The following is a 21,881-nucleotide window of genomic DNA, read 5'->3' as shown; positions in this document are numbered from 1 at the left end:
CAAATTCACGTAAAAGATTAAGAATTGAATTTTTCAAGCCACCTCTTTTTGGTTTAGTAATTACAACAACGTTTTTTTCTGAAATCAATTTCTTGAATAGTTCAGGTAAAACATCTAATATGTAGCCTTGGAAAAATTGGCAATTCGATATTCCGTTTTCCTGAGCATTTCGATAAGCTCTATCAATAGTTGAAAGTGAAGGGTCGATGCCATAAATCTTTTTAACTTTTGATGCGATTCGACAATTGAGCTTCATAGCTTAAATTGACCAAAGGAGCAACTTGACTATTTATAGCATGGAGACCGTAGTTTATTAGTTTAGAACTTTGAGTACGATGAGACATGGCAATTCAAAAATAAATAAACTAATAATCAATAAAAGGCACCGAGATCAAAAATCGATTTCATGCATATGAGAAAATAAACAAAAACACGCTTTTTACAGTTTAACATGAGATCGAAAGATGGCGATATCAACTTAAGGATTTAAAGTTTGAACCATTAAATCATTTAAAATCCAATCTATTAACGATTTAACTTGTATATTGTCGATTTTTGTCTGATACTCTGCAAATATTCCGAATGTCTAGGAGTATTAAATTTGGAATAATCCTGCTTGTTCAAGTTTATTTTGTGAAGAATTCGTTGGTCTTTAATTATAACGGGTTTTCATTACAAGCTTTATTGAATGACAAAAGCTGATTTCATCAAGGAATGTTTCACCTCCCATGAAAGTTTTGTGTTCATCTCTCCGATTCCATCAAGAAATCTATCTGACTCTTTTCCTATTAATTTGACTTTTCTTGCTTTCAGCTTTGTTTTGCATAAATATTTGTTAATAAATAAATGTCTAGTTGATAAAATGAGTTCTGCTTCTGTTGCTCAACCATGTAATCCACCATAATCTGACCAGAGGAAGGTGTCATAACGTTGACATGACCGTGTGGGGTAATAACCCCAGTTACATCTATATATCCGTATATTTCATTATAATTAACTAACAATGTAAATGTAAATTTAATTCCCTTAAAAACATTTTTGTTAACGAATCCAATTAAACTGGTAGTTAACTCCATCTGTGATGTTTAAAAATTACTACCAAATCACCTGTCAGATGGTTGGTTAAAATAAACCTGGTTAACGTAATAGATTTTGTTATCTTCAACATTTTGTCACAACTGTTGACATCGACCAGCTATCTGCAACAGTAAATCATCATTAGTAAATCATAAATTGTAATTCATTAACATAACCATCATCATCATCAAAGTAAATATGTGATAAAATGGTAATTAATTGTAGATATAATTATATTCGGCTGCTTCAACGCCTGTTTTTCACTGGTAAAATTAGATTCATTCTAATTCTAATACTTATAGGATTTGTTTTAATTTATTTAGTAAAAGCTTTTCAAAATGAAGACACATCGAATCATTTCAGTAAGTCAATTTTTCCTTATTTATAACATGGAACAGTTATCCTCAATCATTTTCTCTTATCTATTTTCTTCATTCAGATCTTAATAGTTTTGAATTTGAAGATTTATCATCTTCATCGCCTGAAAACCAAAATTATGCAGTATTAATTGACGCTGGGTCGAGCGGCAGTCGTGTTCATTTGTACACTTGGCCACCACAATCAAGTGATGGTCGACGATTGTTAAGGATAAAAATGATGAAAGACAAATTAGGTAAAGATTTGTACAAAAAGATTACTCCAGGACTATCATCGTTTTCAGTTAATCCTCAAGATGCCTATAATTATATTTATCCATTACTGGAGTTTGCCAATAATAATGTTCCGTCATTTAAACATAAGGAAACACCTTTGTACATATTTGCTACTGCCGGGATGAGATTATTATCTAAAGAATCACAGGATGCCATTTTAACTAATTTAAGAAATCGTATCAAGTCTAACAGTAGTTTCTCATTCAATCCTGCCAATGTTCAAGTGATTTCTGGTAAAGAAGAAGGAATTTATTCCTGGATTTCTGTTAACTACTTGCTTGGACGATTTGATCACTCTATGACCTCTGGAGTCGCCAAATCTTTAGTGGCTATTAATCTTGGTAATGGTATAACTACTCGCCCAAGAACTGTTGGGATGCTTGAAATGGGTGGAGCATCTGTTCAAATAGCATTTGAAATCACGTCCAAATATGAATTAGAGGAAATTCGACGTCGAAGAGGTGTTAAAAGTCAAGAAGAAATGAAGGATGTTCTTGCTCAATTTAATCTTGGATGTTATTCACATGATAGTGATCACAGTTACCTTTTATATGTTACAACTTACCTTGGATTAGGTGCCAATGTTGCTAAAGATTCATATTTAAATTATATATTAGATCAACAGCTCAAGTACAACAAAGAACCAATCGTCAATAATTTTAAAAGTCTGAGCAATACAACAAATCAAAGTTATAATAATCTTCCGTCGTCAATCGGAGCAGAAGCTGTAAGAATAAATGAACCAACACCTCAACCTTTAATCACTTTAAAAGATCCGTGCTTGTGTAAAAATTGTCCATTAAATCGAACAGTTACCAGTTTAAATGGATCGCAATACAATCTGAGTCTTATAGGAACCGGTGTTTTTGAACACTGTGAGGCAAATTTGCGCAACTTGATTGCACCAAAGTATGAAATAAATCCAGTTTGTCCGGTTAAAAACACAACATGTCCTTTAAAACAGCTTTCAGAGACTAGAGTTTCTTTTGCTGATTCAGAATTTTTTGGTTTCTCCGAACTTTGGTATTCGATGGAAGACGTTCTAGGGGTTGGTGGCAAATACAATTATTTTAATTTCAAAAAAGCAGCAATCGATTATTGTTCCACCGACTATATTCTTTTAAAAGAAAGATTTTCCAAAAATCTTTATCCCAATGCTGACTCAAATCGTTTGTATGACCAATGTTTTAAAGCTGCATGGATAGCAACATTACTCCATGATGGTTTTAAAATGCCTAAAAGCTTTAAAAATTATCAATCAGCTTTATCAATTAATAATAATCAAGTTCAATGGACTCTGGGTGCTCTTCTTTACCGTATCGGAATTATGTCACCTTCTAATGCAAAAGAGATTCAATCACATCCTGCTGTTGTTCCTGATTTATCAACTTTCCACAATTTATTGTTCCTCTTTTGTATGACTCTTGTCTTGGCTATTATTGTGATCTACTTGAAACATCTTAATTACATGATAAATACTTCTGGTAAACTGAGTGAAATGTCAATCAAAACCGATCTTTTACGTAAGGTAAGACCTTCAGACACAATTATATTGATTGATCGCAATGAATAGATCAATCATGATAATTGACAAAAAATAAATGCAAAAAATTATCTAAAACGACTGTCGTTGAATGACTGTTAATTGTTTTATTCACACCTATCAATCATACGCGGAAATTTAACGGTAAATAACTTAATCGTTTTTATGAATTTCCATTTGGTTGACCAATTTATTTAATTGGTTAACTTTTACTGATAATGTTTACGCGATTGTTCCTGTTTGAACTTTCTAAGTTCTATTTCACAATTACGGGAAACTAAACTCTCACTAAACTGGACAAGCTTCACGGCCATGGTTCACTCAATAAAACCAAAAAATCTGAGGTTCAATATTAATTACGATGTGATTTGAAGCTCTTTGATTTATTTGCTTCGACAAAGGAGTTTTAGTTTTAAATCAAAGTTTTTTGTCTGTTTTAACGGCGGGCTTAAAGATGTAGGGAAACAGTCAAGGTCTGATTGATATACCATCAAAATTTCATAAAAGTTTACAATAATTCAATATAAATAATAATAATAAATTTAAGGTAATATTATCTAGATTCATGCATCCGATTCTGAAATAGATTACCACTACTGGTTTATCTTCACGAAAAAAAGAAATATTTATGTTAAAATAATAACAAGTTGGATATGAAAATGTGAATTAATCAGGTTTTTTTATTAATACGAAAGTAGCTATATTTTTGTGTATTTTCAGAATATTTTATAAAGGTTCAACTCTTTACATCAATGTAATATATTTCCATAGTCAGTAATTATGTTTAACAAGATTTGCATTAAAAATTTAAATGCACTAATTAGACTAGTAGATAATTTATGAAATAAAAATTTAAATTACAGCACAAAATATATTTCATCGTTTGAAGTTGAAAATTGTAAAGGAAGAGATTTGCCTTGTCCGTGATCAACCATGAACCATAAAAAATCATGTTTAACTTTATGAGTCCGTCCTGGTGTCTGGTTCAAAAAGTTTTTCGATCTTATTGAACATAAATAATTACTTCCAACGATTTTGTTCGCAATCATTGTTAACAATTTTCCATTCTTTGGTTTTATCATTTGAACAGAAAGATCTCTATACGCTCAAAAATGAATATTAATTCTTGGTGATTTGTTTGGGGAAATAAATCAACAGGAATTGCTGTGATTGGGTTGAAATGACCTCCAAGAACGTTATCAGCGGGTCTAAATGCTTTCGATAAGTAGACAAAATTTGAAATAGCATTTATACTATCAGGTTTACTCGATAAATAGGCTATTTGTTTAACTGGTTCAAATTCACGTAAAAGATTAAGAATTGAATTTTTCAAGCCACCTCTTTTTGGTTTAGTAATTACAACAACGTTTTTTTCTGAAATCAATTTCTTGAATAGTTCAGGTAAAACATCTAATATGTAGCCTTGGAAAAATTGGCAATTCGATATTCCGTTTTCCTGAGCATTCCGATAAGCTCTATCAATAGTTGAAAGCGAAGGGTCGATACCATAAATCTTTTTAACTTTTGAAGCGATTGGAATAATTGCAGTTCCTATTTCACAATTAAGATCAATCACAACTGTATCTTTATCAATCTTTAACTTTTCAAACAAGCTATTATAGAGTACTTCGGTTCCACTAGTATTCACTTGAAAAAATGAATCTGGCGAAACATGAAATTTATAGCCCAAAAGTGTTTCACAGATCGTTTCATTGCCTAGTAATAGCTGGAAAGGAGCTATAACACTACTGCACCTTTCTTTCGGACAAGCCTGTAGAAAAGAAAGAAAGAAAATAAATAAATCATCACAAAAATTGAACATTATTACGATAAGAATTAATAAAATTTTACCTGAAAGTATAACGAAGAAAGAGATAATTCATCGGCGACAGGTTTGAAAAAATCTAATAAACGAGATTTTTCGATTTTCAGCTCATTCGGTGTTAATATCTTAGGATGCAAAACACAGGTTGCCATTAATTGGTTTTCTTGGTTGCTCCGAACTATCAAACGTCTCCAATTACCAGTGGGTTTATCGAAATAAGTACAGATTCCTAACGGTGATACCGATTGAATGTATTCTTGAAACTTCTTTGCTAATTTTTTATGACTATCTTTTGTAGATATTGACAGATCAGGTTCAATACAATGAGTCGTCGACTTGCTTAAGGAATTAGAAAGAAATCCAACTAATGGAGTTTTACCATCATCACCTGGCCAAATGGAGAATTCATCTTTGTTACGATATCCAGTGATTAGTGGAGCTGCTCTTATTGCTTCTAATTCACAAGGTAAACCATCAGGACGTAATTTTAGTTCACTATTAACACTGGCTAACTTTTTACCAACTACTGCAAGAATACTTTTGATAATTGATTGTTTTTTTGACAATTGAGCTTCATAGCTTAAATTTACCAAAGGAGCAACTTGACTATTTATAGCATGGAGACCGTAGTTTATTAGTTTAGAGCTTTGAGTACGATGAGACATGGCAATTCAAAAATAAATAAACTAATAATCAATAAAAGGCACCGAGATCAAAATCAAACTCATCAATATGAGAAAATAAACAAAAATAAACAAAAACACGCTTTTTACAGTTCAACATGAGATCGAAAGATGGCGATATCAACTTCAGGGTTTAAAGTTTGAACCATTAATTCAGTTAAAATTTCATCAATCAACAAATTAAACTTATATATTGTCGATTTTGTCTGAAACTCTTTAAATATTTCGAGTGTTTCTGAGAATTAAATTTGAAATAATCCTGCTTATTCAACTTTACTTGGTGAAAAATTCATTGGTCTTCAACTATAACCGGGTTTTATTGCAAGTTAGATTGATTGACTCAAAGCAAGTTTCATTAAAAATCTGTGAAAATTTTTTCATGAAAATGATATATCCAAATGAGATAATCTGAAACAAAATTTGTCACGATATTGATCGAATAAAACTGATTGAAATTGTCATGAGCTTAAAAATTAAATAACTTCAAGAAATTCAAACTGTGCGCTCCTTTTGGTTTCTATTGACAAATCGGTTCATCTCAATGAAAGTGCAGTTTTGTGTTCATCTCTCCGATTCCATCAAGAAATTTACCTGACTTTTTCTATTAATTTCAACGATAATTTGATTCAACTTTGCTTATTAGGCTCATAACGGTTTACTGATTGAACACAGATTGTTGGAAATTAATGGACAAAATGTCGTCGGTCTTAAAGATAAAACCATTCGACAAATCATCGAAGAACTTAAAGGTGTTATCACCCTAACCATTTTGCCTTCAATAATTTTCAATCACATGTTTAAAAGGTATTGTATAGAAAAACATGCATCAATAACTTGAGTATTTTCAGTCAAACTGCGTCATATTCCATGTAAATTAATGTATATCGATTTGTTCAAACTTCATTAATGTTTTCTCTTTTCTTTTTCTATAAAATAAATCTAGTTGATAAAATGAGTGCTGCTGCTGTTGCTCAACCATCTAATCCACCACGATCTGACCAGAGGGAAAGGAGCATAACTGATTATAGGAAGAAACCCCAGAACCTAGGAATTTTTTTGGCATCTTTTTGCTTTTGCAGAAAGAAATTGGTTTGAAGTAAACGTGGTCAATCCTGCCCCTGCTTATTCTTTTCAAAACGGACTTTGCTTTCGTTTTCATTTGGTTACTTAATATCAAGACGCATTTTCATTTTTACATATTTATAATGGATGATAATCATAGCAATTATCTTAAAGATCAAAGGTCTCAATCAACCTGCTCGCCTATGGGATTGTCACCTTTAAATCTTAATCGTGACCATCGCCATCGTAGTAGTTTACCTAATGCTTTGCTTGTACCAGGCTATCAAATTTTGTCTCCCTCCAATGGCCAAGAATCACCATCACCTTCATCAACTTCATCTCCATCTCCATCTTCATCTATCCGTGACGGTCTTAATCGGACTTCTGTTATCAGCTACAGTGGAACACATGGACTTTCCTCTTCATCTCCTCTTTCATCATTCCATCAATCAACAGTCAAATTTTTACCCGTCTCATCGCCAAGTCCATCATTCAATTCATCGTCATCATCATCACTTCAACGTCCAGTTTCTAGCTCGTCATTGATGGGCAATTCTCCTATCAATGAACAACTCTTAAATCGTCGAGGGCCGATCTCAACTTTAGGAATTGGTTTTGGCCGTCGTCACTCTGTGAATGTAGTGTCATCTGAAATTTCAAATGATGTTGAAATGCCAGAAACAGGAGAAATCCGAGCCTTAACTCAATTATCTAGTGGAATTGGCCCGAACACTATTTCAAATTCTCGACGAAGTCCATCAGTTGATTTAGGTAAATTTAAATCTGTTCAATCAACTCGTAATAATGATAACCTTAGTCAAGCTTCTCTACTGCTAAGCTTGGCCAATTCAAATCACCTTTATCAAACCGCAATTAAACAGTTCACCGATTGTGAAGATGTTGGAAGTGATCAAAAAACTCTTAATATGCAAATTAAATCTATATCAGCCAATGATCAGCCATCAAAAACTGATAAAAGTGAGAATATTAATCAAAAATCTGTGATATCCCCATCAACCTCCATAGAATCTGAAATGGACTCTGTTATGGACGACGAGATGGAATCTCTTCGGGTATCAATCCTAAATTCTAATGTTACTAATAATAGTAATTTCTCACACTCAACTTCAGTTCAATCAGTTTCTTCTTTTGCTAGTCGAAAAAAGCGAGGCTCGTTGAATGAATCCGGCCTTGCTGTATCCAATTTGCAGTCTAATAACATATCAAACGATCAACTTCCTTCTCGATCTTTGCAAGATCTCAGATCAAATGGTAAAGGTTATTTTGTTTTATCCTATCATTTTTTATTTTAATGCCTATATCATTTCGATTAACGATTTTTTCACACCTTTTTTAGCTGCTTCATCAGCATCTTTTGCATCATCAGCTTCAGATGAGTCTAATACAAGTGATTTTGCATCTCCATCAACTCCTCGTCGGCAAGACTCCGGTGAAAGTAATTCAACAAATTCTAATCAAGCTGTTGTGCCAAATACCAATCAAATCCAATCGATTAATGCTAATATTACCTCGAGTGAAACAATTCTATCTTCTGATTTCCCAGGGATTGGGTTAAATCCCAGTTTCAGTAGACAACAATTATTATCCAGTCCTTGTCCAATATGTGGTGATCGAATCTCCGGTTTTCATTATGGTTTATTTTCTTGTGAATCTTGTAAAGGTTTTTTCAAAAGAACAGTGCAAAACAAAAAAAATTATGTCTGTTTAAGAGGGGCTAATTGTCCGATCTCCATAAATACAAGAAAAAAATGTCCCGCTTGCAGATTTGAAAAATGTCTTCGAATGGGTATGAAACTGGAAGCCATCAGAGAAGATAGAACTCGTGGTGGACGAAGTACTTATCAATGTACTTATACTCTTTCACCAACAACTATGAATCCAGGCTATGGATTTGTTAACTCTAATCTTAATCAAGTCCTCCACACTGATCATCCAATAGGAATCCATCAAGTGAACCAACCCGGAAACATATCAAATCAAAAATCAGGCTCCTACAACCATGATCCAGGAGGAGGAACTTATTATCCTACAAAGTGGATATCGAAGTCAGATGGGTCAAAGCCTATTAATTCAGATTCTCCTGTTAATTTTAAAATAGCAAGAAACGATGGTGGAAATGTCGAAAACGTTAAACTTATGCCTTCTGAATCAGCAACTAGCTCTGCTTCTTCTCCTGCTATTCCTCCCAAGATAAGTGGAATGCTAAAGGAAATTCTTGATGCTGAACATCTGTGGCACAGAACACAAAATGAGAATAAAACTATCAATAGTGCTGACCAAATTTCTCATTCTAATGAAGAAAATGGAGCTCATAAAGAGGACATTGAAAATGATTTTTGTAACATAGCGGATCGTCATTTGTATAAACTTGTTAAATGGTGTAAAAGTTTGCCTTTGTTCCAAGAAATTTCAATTGATGATAGAGTTGCTTTATTGCATAACTCGTGGGTTGAACTTCTTCTATTAAGCTGTTGTTACCGTTCAATTTCAACACAAGGATCTATTAAAATATCATCCGATCGTAGTGTTTCAGTTGAAGAAGCTCGATCTCTAGGAATTAATAACGTAATTGAAAGAATGATCAATCTTGCTGACCATTTGAGACGACTTCATGTCGATGAATGTGAATATGTTTGCCTTAAAGTTATTATCTTAATGACGTCAGGTAAAGTTAAATCAATTTGAATCCAACATTACAAATAGTAATTTTAATTTCTCACTCTTTATTTTTCAGATGCAAGTGGCCTTCAAGAGGTTGACAAAGTCGACAAGTTACAAAAACAAATCGTGGAAGCTCTTCAAACTTACACGTCTGCTAATTATCCTCAGTACCCTTCTAAATTCGGTGAATTGCTTTTACGATTACCCGAATTAGAAAGAGTCTGTCAAGTTGCCCGGGAAACTTTAGCTGTTAAACAAGCTGAAAAAGACGTTACCGCTTTCAACGTATTGATGGAATTATTTCGTGATGACTATTGAATAGTTTAGTAAATCTTGTCCAAAAATAAGACTAATAGATTTTTCTATTGTGAGAACCAACAAGTTTTGGCACCAACTCACAAGAACTGCTACTCAATTGTTAATGACTTTATTGTCCCAAGGATTACCAAATCAGTTATCAAATGACCAAAGAGAGCTGTAAGAGTAATGAACTTCAAGTCAAAAGAAGTAAATGCTTAAAAATCAGGATTCAACTTCAATATGGGTATTAAATTGTCACAGCTTTGACTTCATTTTGCTGAAAATTAAAAACTAGTCATTTTTCGCACAATGAACAAGCTCTGAAATTGATACCTTAGTCCCAGTTATGAACTATCATTGTTATTTCTTTATACCGTTCTAATCATTATTATTATATTTAATATTAGCTGTTTGTTATATATTATAAGTTTTAGATTGCTTTTATCATTTATTAACCACCTTTATTTCATATTTTAGCTTTTAAAAAATTGCTTTGTAAATTCTTTCGTTGTAGTACCTTAAACTTGACTTTTTTTGTATCATATGTTTTGCTTCTTTTTTATTGGTAAAATTGTTAGTCAACTAATTAGCTCAAAATCAAAACCTATCATTTATCAATCAAAACAAGACATAAAGCCAAACGCATTGCGACCACTTGATGAAACCATCAAAATTTAATAAAATTTTAAAATAATTGAAAATAATTTGAAATGCTAAACTGAATGGCAAATGAAGTAAACATTAAAACAAGATCATGTAATTCCCAAATGTTTCCATTCCTTTCGTAAGTCTGATTCAATCTAATTTCTGAACACAAAGTGCATCAAAAATAAATAGTGAATTGATCATTGAACCATTATTCAATCTTGCTCCATAGTTTTTCAATGTTACCGATATATTTGGTATTTGAGTGAGTATTCCTCTGAGTGAAGTAATCATCATGTTCAGCCTTATTTTGCATGTGAAGAATCATAACTCGATCTATCTTCTAGTCAGTTACTATGTTATATTAAGATTCGCATGAAAATGTCAATTTAAATTACAGCAGAATCTTTTAATAATTGTTTTTTGACAATTGACTTCAGAGCTTAAATTTCCATAAGAGAAAATAAACGCAAACAAGCTTTTTACAGTTTAACATGAAATCGAAAGATGGCGATATCAACTTAAGGATTTAAAGTTTGGACCATTAATTAAGTTACAATTCAATCTACATTGTATTAACAATTCAACTTATATATTATTGATTTTGTCTGAAACTCTTTAAGTATTGGAGTGTTTCTGAGAATTAAATTTGAAATAATCCTGCTCATTCAAATTTGCGTAAAATTCATTGGTCTTTAACTATAACCGGGCTTTATTGCAAGTTAAATTGATTGACGCAAAGCAAGTATCACTAAAAATCTATGAAAAATTTTCTATGAAAATGATATATCCAAATGAGATAATCTGAAACAAAATTTATCACGATATTGATTGAATAAAACTGATTGAAATTGTCATAAACTTAAAAATTAAATAACTTCAAGAAATTCAAACTGTGCGCTTCTTTTGGTTTCTATTGACAAACCGGTTCACCTCAATGAAAGTGCAGTTTTGTGTTCATCTTTCCGATTCCATCAAGAAATTTTCTGAATCTTTTTCTATTAATTTGAATGTTAATTTGATTCAACTTAGTTTTAATAAATCTAGTTGATAAAATGAGTGCTGCTGCTGTTGCTCAACCATCTAATCCACCACAATCTGACCAGAGGGAAAGGATCATAACAGAATATAGGAAGAAAATCCAGGAACATCAAGAATATGAGGCTCGGCTCAAACAAGGTATTTATTACTATCTAAGAATCGTTCGAATCAATCTAATAATCTTAATAATTTTTCTGTTTCTTTTTCATTTTATGCAGTCCGAGAAGAGCTCAAAGAGGTCAATAAACAGTTTCAAAAAAGTGAAGCTGATTTGAAAGCTTTACAAAGTGTCGGACAAATTGTTGGTGAAGTCCTCAAACAATTGACTGATGACAATTGTAAGTGTTTTGATTAAAAGCTCCTTCGTTAATGTTGGCATTTAAATCTTACATAAGTCATGCCTGTCAGAAAATTTCTGGTTCGTGATTTGTATATCCAAGTCTTCTAATTCTATCTCTAACCCATTATTTTGAACAGTCATTGTTAAAGCCACCAATGGGCCCAGATATGTTGTTGGCTGTAGGCGTCAGCTTGACAAAACTAAACTCAAATCTGGTACCAGAGTAGCTCTTGATATGACAACTCTGACCATTATGAGATATCTGCCTCGCGAAGTTGATCCTCTAGTATACAATATGTCACATGAAAGTCCTGGTGATGTCAATTATGCAAGCATTGGTGGATTAGCTGAACAAATCAGAGAGCTAAGAGAAGTTATCGAATTACCTTTATTGAGTCCGGAACTTTTTGAAAGAGTGGGTATCACACCTCCTAAAGGTTGTCTTCTCTATGGTCCTCCTGGTACTGGTAAAACTCTTTTGGCTCGAGCTGTAGCTTCACAAATCGAAGCGAATTTTCTCAAAGTGGTGTCATCTGCAATTGTTGATAAATACATTGGTGAAAGTGCTAGACTTATTCGGGAAATGTTCAACTATTCTAGAGATCACCAACCCTGTGTAATTTTCATGGATGAAATTGATGCTATTGGAGGTAGAAGATTTAGTGAAGGTACCTCAGCTGACAGAGAAATTCAAAGAACTTTAATGGAACTATTAAACCAAATGGATGGTTTTGATGCCTTAGGTCAAGTTAAAATCATCATGGCCACTAATCGGCCTGATACTTTAGATCCTGCTCTTCTTCGTCCCGGTCGTTTGGATCGTAAAATTGAAATACCTCTTCCAAATGAACAAGGTCGATTGGAAATTATGAAAATTCATGCTCGTCCAATTGCTAAACATGGTGAAATTGATTGGGAAGCTATTGTAAAAATGTCAGATGGTTTTAACGGTGCTGACTTGAGAAATATTTGTACCGAAGCTGGTCTCTTCGCAATCAGAGCCGAAAGAGAATATGTCATCGAAGAAGATTTCTTGAAAGCAGTCCGTAAAATATCAGATAATAAGAAACTTGAAACAAAATTGGATTATAAGCCTGTCTAATGAGTATAAACCTTTTTTATGTACTAACAAAAAATTTAAAAAGTAATAGTAAACTTTTTGCTAAAAAATTGTCTTTTTCGGTCAAAATATTTCAAACAATTTATAATCAATTCAATTTTCGCACTTTGATATCACAATTATTCTTCAAGATAGCCGGTTCTTAGGATGCTTAACAAGACATTTCAAAGTTTCACCACTGTATACTTCAAGCAGATTCGTTCACTTACCAGCAAAACTTTAACAATTGAAATCTAATTTAATCTAGACAGTATAATAATTGTCAATGATGAAGTAAATTGTGAGGTAAAGAGTTGAATGATACTTGTTAAGGTATTGCACATGAGAAGTCTCAATCCTTTGCTTTTCCATTGTTGCAATAGTGAGTCATTCCATTTGATGCGGAAATTTAATTCAGTATGAGTTTCATATTTCTTCAGTAATCAGGTTAAATAATTTGACCAGTTAAATATTAAACTATAATATTAATCAACAGTATCTTATTGATACCGTTATTTGATAAATCCTAACATTTAACCAACCCAAAGCCTTTCACAATGTCTATTCAATATTGTCCCATAAAGAAGGTTTGCTACTTTTTTCACCAACATAAATACACTGCTGATTGTTTTACACCATAAATTGCAAAATTATCTAACTTTTGATCACAGTTGATTTCAAAATTAATGTCATTCGCAGGTAAGGTAACGTTTAAATAGGTGTTTAAATTTATTTCCTTAAAAGATTTACAAGATGATTACTTTGATTTGTATAATAACTATTTAAAGGTTGTATTAACAACTGATCACACATAATGGCTGAAAAAAATATTGTAAACGGTTGTGTATGAACAAGTGCAAGTGTAAATAAAACTTGAACAACTGTATCCACAGCTGACCTGGTCAAACAGACCTGGCACAAAAAAAAGGAAAGATTGGTCAAAAACAAAACTTGTTACCCAGGGACTCAAATATACATGTCTAGATGAGAAATACCAGACAGAGGAAAAGCAAAAGACCTAGAAGACGATAAAGACGATGAAAACGATGAAGACGATGCAGGAGAAGAAGACAGATTTGTTTACTTAGTTGGCTGGTGAGGCTGATAAAAAGATGATTATGATTATTGTAATGATAAGAACGACAATATTGATGATCCAAACTGTTTGTTGTTTACCTTCTTGTTTGTTCCTTGTTTTCACATTTATCTGATCCTCTTTCAATGTTAATACATCTACCTGTAAACAAATAAACAAACAGTAAGAAAGGTTTGTGAGGCAAAGAGGCAAAAAAAGTACATAATTGAAAGTAAAGGAGCAGGGAAACCCCGTTATATTAATGAGGTAAAGTAGAGTTGACAGAAAAGGTTAAAAAAAGGTCGCCGGGCACAGGTCCTTGGAAGTTGAAGAGAGAGAAAGAGAGAGAGAGAGCAAGAGAGACAGAAAGAGAGGTCACTAGCTATAGCCTTAGGGTAAAAGAGTGAGAAATGATGAAAAGAAAGAGAAAAGGAGAAAGTATTGAGGCAGAGAGACTGTGAGGTCCGAAAGGTTGGCCTGAAAATTTGAAGAGATGAAGCCGCTATTTTTATTTCTATGAATACATAAGCAAGAAGAAGAAGCAAGCTCCAAGTTGACTAAATTGTTTACATTTTTTCCTCTTCTTCTTCTTCTTCTTTTTGATCTTTCTTCTTCTTCTTGTTGTGCAGGGAAACAAAATTCTGGTTCCACATTTTAATCTATCAATCTGTGAGAAAATTTTGGAGACTTTGTGATCATTTGAATTCTTCTTTGCAAAAAGCGAAAGATGAAAGAAGCGTAGACACATGGACTAACAAGTATTACAACGGCAAATCTACCTGCAAGTAGACACATTATATGGTGTTATGCTGATAACCAGTTAAAGCAATAGCATTGACTATTCAAATTGTCATCCTAACCTGTCTTTAATAACTCAGTGGCCGTTAATTGACCTGAATCAAAAGAGACTAGTCAATTTTTTGTTCATTTACTTCATCGTTTCAAAGGTTGGTAAACTTGCCTTTTGATTGACCAGTCTGCTTTGATAAGTTGTTTGCTGATTAAGTTTACTGATGATCATGATGGGAAGTAGAATTGAATCTCAAGGTTTAATCTTTACCCTGGTTATATTACATCTCCAATCAATTAGAATGATAATCTTTGATAACACAAAAGAGAAAAAATGTTTTCACAAGATTAGCTAATGAAAAATAGCGCAAGTTTCAGCTTACCTCATTCACTCCTTTGTTGGTGTATTACTGTTGCTGTTGTTTGCCTTATTGTTATCGGTATTGGTATTGCTATTGTTATTATTATTTTGTTGTTGTTGTTGTTAACGTTAGCGTTATTATTTCTTAACATTTGTGTAAATTATTTTACCTCATACTGTGAGACAAACCTGATTAACATTATAACAAGCAAACGAGTAACAATGAAGACAACAAGTTTTTAAGATATAATCTATCAAACGCATCAATATACTATTGCTTCAAATGCTAGTTAACCTAAACATTTTGATGGATATTTATGGTTTTAAATTTTCTCTCTTTTTTTCCTTCTTCATCGGCTTCTTTGCCGACTCAACTCGCCAGCTCAATCCGAGTTCATTATTGTTTGCTCGCAAATGATGATGAAAATGATGATGATGATGATGATGATGATGGCGATGGTGATGATGTTAGTGTTGATGGTATTCCTTTTTCGTCTCTTTTTCTTCATCTTCGCAATTTTTACTTTGAGTCTGGACATAACCAGCAATTATTTTCTTGGCCCGTTTACACTTTACCCTGACTTTAAAATAGGATTACTTTACTTAACTTATTAGTTTAACAAGTCATAACTTGTTGAGCCTTGTTATTATTATTGTTGATGATGATGGCTCTGATTTTGTTTTGCTTACTCCTTCTTTATATATGTGTTGTGTGTGTGTGTGTGTGAGAACCAGCAACAAGAATCAACAAAATAATCTGCCGAATCGAAAATTGAAATCCAATGAGTTACAAGGCTTTTGACCTTTTCAATCTTTGGTCAGCTCTTTAACAAGTCCAAATTTTCCGGTTTCTTCCTTTAATTAGTATCATTGGTGAGCCCAATTTACTGGAATAACAATTTAGGCGGTGAATTCCAGGCATACATATATCCATAATAATTTGCAAGTGCTAATTGCTTAATGCAAAGAGCAACAAATAATGTCTTAATCGTTAAATGTTAATAAAACATTTAATCATGCTTTCCAATTATTCTCATTAATAATACTTATTGACATCAAACTTGTAATTTTTAAGCTTATTTTGGTTCCTCTTTAATTCAGGGGAATCAAAATGCATGAAAATATGAAATAATTACAAACTTTATAAAAAAAATTATTCTTAATTTTTTCTGTTTCTTTATTGGAACAGGATGATGAAAACAAGAGAGTGAGAGAGAGAGAGACGCAGAAAATAATGATAAATTTTGTGTGAAAATTTGTTCATGATTAATTAATCAAAATGAAAGCACAATTATTGCACAGTTAACATAAGCAAAAGTTAAATAGATAACCATGAATGTTTACATATATTAATAAGTTGTTTTGCTATATCTTTTGTTGTTGCATGTATATTTATATTTATAAAGGGTTATAATCAAGATTTGTTGCTAGTAAAGTCTTATCGTTATATCATCTGTAAAAAATTTACAGTAAGAATATATATAAATATAGTTATAAACATATATTCTCTTTATCGTATCAAGTTTTGCTGTTCAGCAGGCAAATTTGCAAAATGGTGGCAATAAATGGATAGGTCTTAAAGTGAATTTGAAACAATGAAAGGCACTAATCATGATTATAATAAGAGAAGTAAAAAGAAAGGTGATGATTTGCAAAAGTTAGCGAGTAGATTAAGGAAGTAGCAAAAGTAAATGCCAATAACTAAGATTAAAATAGATTTCTATAATCACTGGGCACTTATTCCCTTTCAATCAACCTTTGTGAACTTATTCTTAATTGTCGAAAAGCATCGGTGGCGACGAAATCAATGCTTTTGTAAACAGTTGACTGTGAGCCACTTAAATTGGAAGCTCCGATAAGATCCTTTGAATGGGTTAATGATGACTTGAAGGAATCAGAGGAATTTGATGAACGTGGTCGAGATGAATCTTTATCACTACTTTCTTGTAAATCAAGGTCCAAATATGTTACATTAGGAGACTCGCTATGAGATTTCCTTGGCATGGTAAATGCTCGACGAGACTGGATTGAATAGAAATTGTAAAAAAGTTGAAAAGAAAAAGAAAAGAGAAAAAAAGAGAAAAATGAGTTGAAGGACGAATGATAATAGTAACAATAATGATAATTGTTGTTACGTTGAATATTGCAAGCAATATTATTATGTTTCAAGGACAAACCTGATCGTCAGTAGATGAGTTTCTCTTGTGGAAATTGGATGAGTAGCTAATAATGTCTTCATCTGAATTCGATGCGTCCCGGGTATGAAGTTGAAATTGTCGTCCTCTTGATGGAACCCTTGGTGGTGTATCATTTAAGTTTCTAAGAGGTAAAAAGAAGCGAAATTAAAAATTAGAAATGACAGTCAAGCGTTAAAAAATTTCAAGTTGTGACTAATTAACCTTAATGGTCGAAAATAGCATTTCTGTGAAAAAAACATACCTTGTTGGTTTGACAGTAGGCTGATGATGTTTGAAATGAGCTGGAGGAGGTGAAAGGGTAAAAGTTGGACTGGTTGGAGAAGAATTTGCATCTGAGTCAGATCCTTTTCGTCTTGGTTTAAGATCTCGATTTACTGCAGGGGGAGTAAGACTTTTGGAAAGGGATCCATTGGACGAAAGTGAGTCAAAGGCTGAATTAGGAGTTAAAGGGGATCGGTCAGAGGTTTCCGAGTCAAATGTAATATGGTTATCATCTAAACAGGTTGGCAAAGTTCCCTTATAGTCGTAAGTGAAAACGGGAGGTTTACTTAAATGGCCTGGAGGAGCATTTGTATACGAATGGCTATTACCCTTACCAGCTCGGTTTCCAGGAGCTGGAATTGGTTTTCTCAAACTGCTAAATACTGGCTCTGATTTCGGAAAATCATAAACATCATCGAGAGTTAAAGGCTGTGGTACTGGGCTATTCAATATGCTATTGTTATTAATGTTGAGGGTACTTGTAGAAGAGATGGTGGGATTAAATTGGGTTGGTGTGATTAAATCGCATTGATTATCAAGTGGTAATGACGGTGAATGATCACCACTAGTGAAATAATTATTAGTCCCTGGAAGCGAGGAACAATTTTCTGATGCACTTCGACTATTAAATTTGGTAGGTTTTGGTGGCCTTGGCGGGGGTTCAGGTATTCTTATTCCATTAGAATTAGGAGATGTTGACGAGTTGTTTATGGCTGATTTGCTTGTAGGTAAAGCTACTTTAGTAAAGACACTTGTACGAGGTACATCATAATTGGCAGTAGTTTCTTCCAGTTTACTGGTCATCTGGTGTTGTTGTTGTTGCTGTTGCTGGTGGTGATGATGTACTCCAGGACTATTAGGTAACTGTTTATACCCAGGCCCATGATTGTGGTAACCTGAGTGCGGATGAGGAGGAGGAAGCTGATGATTACTGTTAGGATAGCCTTTAAGGGTAAGAGGTTTACCAGTATAACATTCTGATATAGGGATGTAGTGATGCATGTGGACAAAAATAGTTGATTACGAGATAATTCAGACGAGTGAAAACAAATGAAAGAAAGAGAAGAAAACAGAAGAAAACAATTTAAGCACAGATTAAGGCAAAAATGGCATCTAAAAAATGGGGAGCGTTTAAGAATTAAACGAAAGAATCAAAACTGATGATAATAATGAGAATGATGATGAAAATGAAAAAGAAATTTAAGAGTACTTAGAGAAGTTACGTTTATTTTACATTTTAGTCTGTGCGCAACATAGAAGAGAAAGAGAGAGAGAAGAGAGAGAGAGAGAAGATGATGATGAGCGAGAGAGAGAGAGAGAGAAGAATTAAATGGTCGGATCGCTCAGCTACATGTATAGCTCAACTTAAAGCCCCAATCATCCAGGCTCACAACTTGGCTCAACCAGACCTCCCATTTTTACGTTTTCAAACGCCATCTACAAATTGCAATAAGGTTCACAATTTTCCGAGATGAAACATAATTCCAGTCTATTTCATCATTAATCACCAACACTTGCTATTCTGTCTTCCTTATTTCCTCTCTACACTCATTATCTTACAATAATCATCCTCTCATCAACAGGTTTACAGGGTAAATCTAAAAGGATAACTAATAATATGAATCCTTTTAAGGTCTTTTCCAGTTCAATATTAACGGTTACAATTAGTTTCCATTGCACCTTTAAATGCTTCCTTTGCCACTTAACCAACAAGCAAATCCGATATTGTCTAGTGGTTAGGATATCTGGCTTTCACCCAGAAGGCCCGGGTTCGATTCCCGGTATCGGAGATTACTTTTTTGCTTTTCATGCATTTCAGTGGTGCTTTTTTGTTGTGTGTTGCTGAAAGGATGATGAGATGAAATTTATTTTATATCAAATTATGTGTGAGATGAGGATGAAGGTGAAGATGATGTTGAGAGGATGTATGTGGCTGGGATGAAAGGTAAAGAGAGTAAGTATGAGGCTTTAGTCAAGAAACATGGGGGGTAAGAAAGGTCGGCTTAGGAGGGAGAAAGAGATTGGGAAAGGGAAAGATGTGAGACTGATAATCGACTTCGGTGTGGGCCTCACTCACTCTCTTTCCTTTCTTTCTTTTTCTCTCTTTTTTTCTGGTCAGAATCCGGGTTTAAATTGTTTGCCAATGGAAAGTTGAGTCAAATCATCTTTCATTTTTGAGGATATTCAAGATATTGTTAGGCCATTTAGTTGACCTGGAATGAAGAGTGAGATAGAGAGAGAGAGAAGATGATGAGAAAAAAGAAAAGTAAAGAAAATGATAGATCCGAATGAATATCGAGCAAGAGTAGACTATGATTAACTTACTAGGTTTGGTTAAGCTTTTGGTATTAATTTGTGAAACAGCTTCATCTACCTTTTCACATTTCATTTTATAATTGATTCTCTAATTTCCAACCTTTGCATATCATAGGGTTTATGTTACAAAATTAATATATCAAATGAGGTAATCTTTGATTTTATGGTAAAGGTATTTTGCCATAATTGTTCAGGTTACCTTCAATGCATATCAAGCTTTGAACAATTGAATTTGAAACCTCTCAGTTGTTCATCAGGTTTTACTTTTTTGCCTTTTTGCCTTTCCTAGTCTCATCCATGTTGGTCCTTTTTTTCAACAATTTACTTGTTAAACTTTTAACCTAACCATACAATTTAGATTGCCTTAAATTGCACTTCTAATTAGATTCAGTAAAGTTTGTTGATATTCCTAAAGGGTGTTGCGGATAAAAAGGAGAATTAATCTTACCTAAAATTTTGATAAAGATGACGATTTATTGATAAATTGATTTGTCTACGTTTGTTTAGTCTTCAATTTTGTTATCTTCATTGTTATCATGGTCAACGTCATCTTTATCAAAATTTTAGGAAAGATAAATTCTCCTTTTTATCCGCAACACCCTTTAGAAACGCCTATGTGAAGTTACAATGGTTGAATTAACCTGATATTACCAGAAGATGTAAGCAATAAGCTATTATAAACACAACGTAGGGAAAGATTTATGGTGAAAAATTGAATTTTCATAGTAATTACTGACAATTTTAAAATTACCAATTAGTGCAAGTGTTTACTTTGACAATCAGAAGGACAAATGAATAATTAAAATCAAGTTGTTGGCTTTTTTGGTGTAACTTAATTGGGTTTTAATACGCATTAAAAGATTAAAGGTAACCAAGTCCATTTCAAGATGCTTTTCCTATCTTTCCAATCCTTCCAGATGCAGTAACTGGTGGCTTTCAAGCTCAAGTCATTTGGGCCTAATTGCTTTCAATTTGAACAAAACAAGTAAAGTACCAGGTTATTGCCATCTTGAATCAACTGGTGGTTGGACATTTCCCTGGAATCTCGCAGGTTGCAGCCATCACGAACAGGGAAAATTATCTTTTGAGATCAAACCAGTTCAGTAATCATCTGTTGAGCTGCAAAAAAATGTTAACAAAAATTCCCGGGACCAGGAATATTTTGGCACCTAAATGTTTACCTACCATTGTGTTTACCAACTTACCAGCCGGTTGAGATTAGGCAAACATTATACTAAAAAGCAACTGAAAACAAAGCAAATTCTTGCCTTGAAATTATTTAACCGTTCAGCATGAAATGGAAGAAACATTGATGTGAATTGAGTTAATTGATTTGAAAGAATGACAATCAGTGACTAATTAAATTGAGAAAAGTAGAGTAATAAAATAATTGAAGTAAACTATTTGATAAACTTGAATCTGATCTCTATCAGCTATGAGAATGATATTTAAAAATGAAATTGAACTTCAGTTGCACAAATAAAATTGAAAAATGCAATTTGAGCCTAAAATAATCGCCAGGTGTCACTAGCCTTAAATCAAGCGAAATTTCATTTTTGGTCAAAATCACGAAATGAAATGCAAATCACCAAAATTAATTTAGAGACAAGGTAAAAGTCACTGAATAGTTTCAGCTCTTTTCAAAGTCAACAAGCCAAATAGATCTGCTGAATGCTATTGAATCTAACAGAAACAAATAAAGTAATTAGAGGTGAAAATTGCGTTCTTAAGTATGAAGGTGTTTCATCTATTCAACCTTAAGAATAATTCCTAGCTATCAACATGAAAAGTCTAAATTTAAGTCGATTTGAATGTGATTTTCAATTGATGAACTTGCATAGATCTCATTTGTTATGAAGTTATAAGTACATGAAAAGGATTGTTTTGTGATAGTCAAATGTTGCTCGTCGTTCAGAAATGGTTGCTTATTG

The 21,881-nt window shown here is 33.1% G+C and overlaps 5 protein-coding genes and 1 non-coding gene across 8 annotated transcripts; 4 read left to right on the top strand and 2 right to left on the bottom strand.

Moving 5' to 3' along the window:
* Window positions 1-1,152: 1,152 nt before the first annotated feature.
* LOC107364278 (ectonucleoside triphosphate diphosphohydrolase 7) lies at window positions 1,153-3,351 on the top strand. 2 transcript variants are annotated; one of them, XM_025161202.2, is made up of 3 exons: window positions 1,153-1,288; window positions 1,401-1,439; window positions 1,517-3,351. In XM_025161202.2, exon 3 carries the CDS (start codon window positions 1,672-1,674, stop codon window positions 3,301-3,303), a length of 1,632 nt encoding a protein of 543 aa, XP_025016970.1. In that variant the 5' UTR covers window positions 1,153-1,288; window positions 1,401-1,439; window positions 1,517-1,671; the 3' UTR covers window positions 3,304-3,351. The 2 variants fall into 2 exon arrangements, with proteins under 2 accessions (XP_025016970.1, XP_015787098.1); XM_015931612.3 differs by having other exon boundaries at window positions 1,153-1,439.
* Window positions 3,352-3,935: 584 nt separating this feature from the next.
* Window positions 3,936-6,065, bottom strand: LOC107364325 (tRNA (uracil-5-)-methyltransferase homolog B-like). The gene is made up of 2 exons (XM_015931662.3): window positions 5,125-6,065; window positions 3,936-5,044 (listed from the first exon to the last, which is right to left on the bottom strand). Exons 1-2 carry the CDS (start codon window positions 5,761-5,763, stop codon window positions 4,352-4,354), a joined length of 1,332 nt encoding a protein of 443 aa, XP_015787148.2. The 5' UTR covers window positions 5,764-6,065; the 3' UTR covers window positions 3,936-4,351.
* A 275-nt stretch (window positions 6,066-6,340) lies between these two features.
* On the top strand, window positions 6,341-10,585 carry LOC107364249 (nuclear hormone receptor FTZ-F1 beta). Of its 2 annotated transcripts, none has more exons than XM_015931582.3 (4): window positions 6,341-6,585; window positions 6,725-7,614; window positions 8,201-9,529; window positions 9,599-10,585. In XM_015931582.3, exons 2-4 carry the CDS (start codon window positions 6,987-6,989, stop codon window positions 9,841-9,843), a joined length of 2,202 nt encoding a protein of 733 aa, XP_015787068.1. In that variant the 5' UTR covers window positions 6,341-6,585; window positions 6,725-6,986; the 3' UTR covers window positions 9,844-10,585. The 2 variants fall into 2 exon arrangements, with proteins under 2 accessions (XP_015787068.1, XP_015787067.1); XM_015931581.3 differs by having other exon boundaries at window positions 6,725-8,115.
* Window positions 10,586-11,464: 879 nt separating this feature from the next.
* LOC107364293 (26S proteasome regulatory subunit 10B) lies at window positions 11,465-13,495 on the top strand. Its single transcript, XM_015931630.3, has 3 exons — window positions 11,465-11,649; window positions 11,730-11,849; window positions 11,989-13,495. The coding sequence occupies exons 1-3, from the start codon at window positions 11,526-11,528 to the stop codon at window positions 12,951-12,953; spliced, it is 1,209 nt and encodes a 402-aa protein (XP_015787116.1). The 5' UTR covers window positions 11,465-11,525; the 3' UTR covers window positions 12,954-13,495.
* Window positions 13,496-16,328: 2,833 nt separating this feature from the next.
* Window positions 16,329-18,822, bottom strand: LOC107364276 (uncharacterized). The gene is made up of 3 exons (XM_015931610.3): window positions 17,615-18,822; window positions 17,353-17,494; window positions 16,329-17,197 (listed from the first exon to the last, which is right to left on the bottom strand). Exons 1-3 carry the CDS (start codon window positions 18,634-18,636, stop codon window positions 16,913-16,915), a joined length of 1,449 nt encoding a protein of 482 aa, XP_015787096.1. The 5' UTR covers window positions 18,637-18,822; the 3' UTR covers window positions 16,329-16,912.
* A 530-nt stretch (window positions 18,823-19,352) lies between these two features.
* On the top strand, window positions 19,353-19,424 carry TRNAE-UUC (transfer RNA glutamic acid (anticodon UUC)). The gene has a single exon. It is a non-coding gene; the product is annotated as a tRNA-Glu (tRNA).
* The last annotated feature ends 2,457 nt before the right edge of the window (window positions 19,425-21,881 follow it).

This window comes from Tetranychus urticae, chromosome 3 (genome assembly GCF_039701765.1).
Source record: "Tetranychus urticae isolate SD_2017Ah chromosome 3, NJAU_TeUrti_SD_1.0, whole genome shotgun sequence".
NCBI lineage: Eukaryota > Metazoa > Arthropoda > Arachnida > Trombidiformes > Tetranychidae > Tetranychus > Tetranychus urticae.
Note: the sequence above shows the minus strand (reverse complement) of the source record. Positions and strands in the feature narration are given on the sequence as shown.

Coding starts and splice junctions, on each gene's coding strand:
- LOC107364249 (XM_015931581.3), top strand. CDS start 6,987: ATGGATGATAATCATAGCAATTATCTTAAAGATCAAAGGTCTCAATCA. Junction 8,116..8,200: donor GCAAGATCTCAGATCAAATG/GTAAAGGTTATT, acceptor CACCTTTTTTAG/CTGCTTCATCAGCATCTTTT. Junction 9,530..9,598: donor TATTATCTTAATGACGTCAG/GTAAAGTTAAAT, acceptor TTTATTTTTCAG/ATGCAAGTGGCCTTCAAGAG.
- LOC107364325 (XM_015931662.3), bottom strand. CDS start 5,763: ATGTCTCATCGTACTCAAAGCTCTAAACTAATAAACTACGGTCTCCAT. Junction 5,045..5,124: donor TTTCTTCGTTATACTTTCAG/GTAAAATTTTAT, acceptor TCTTTTCTACAG/GCTTGTCCGAAAGAAAGGTG.
- LOC107364278 (XM_015931612.3), top strand. CDS start 1,286: ATGGTAATTAATTGTAGATATAATTATATTCGGCTGCTTCAACGCCTG. Junction 1,440..1,516: donor AGACACATCGAATCATTTCA/GTAAGTCAATTT, acceptor TTCTTCATTCAG/ATCTTAATAGTTTTGAATTT.
- LOC107364293 (XM_015931630.3), top strand. CDS start 11,526: ATGAGTGCTGCTGCTGTTGCTCAACCATCTAATCCACCACAATCTGAC. Junction 11,650..11,729: donor TGAGGCTCGGCTCAAACAAG/GTATTTATTACT, acceptor CATTTTATGCAG/TCCGAGAAGAGCTCAAAGAG. Junction 11,850..11,988: donor ACAATTGACTGATGACAATT/GTAAGTGTTTTG, acceptor TATTTTGAACAG/TCATTGTTAAAGCCACCAAT.
- LOC107364276 (XM_015931610.3), bottom strand. CDS start 18,636: ATGCATCACTACATCCCTATATCAGAATGTTATACTGGTAAACCTCTT. Junction 17,495..17,614: donor CCTACTGTCAAACCAACAAG/GTATGTTTTTTT, acceptor TTTACCTCTTAG/AAACTTAAATGATACACCAC. Junction 17,198..17,352: donor ACTCATCTACTGACGATCAG/GTTTGTCCTTGA, acceptor TATTCAATCCAG/TCTCGTCGAGCATTTACCAT.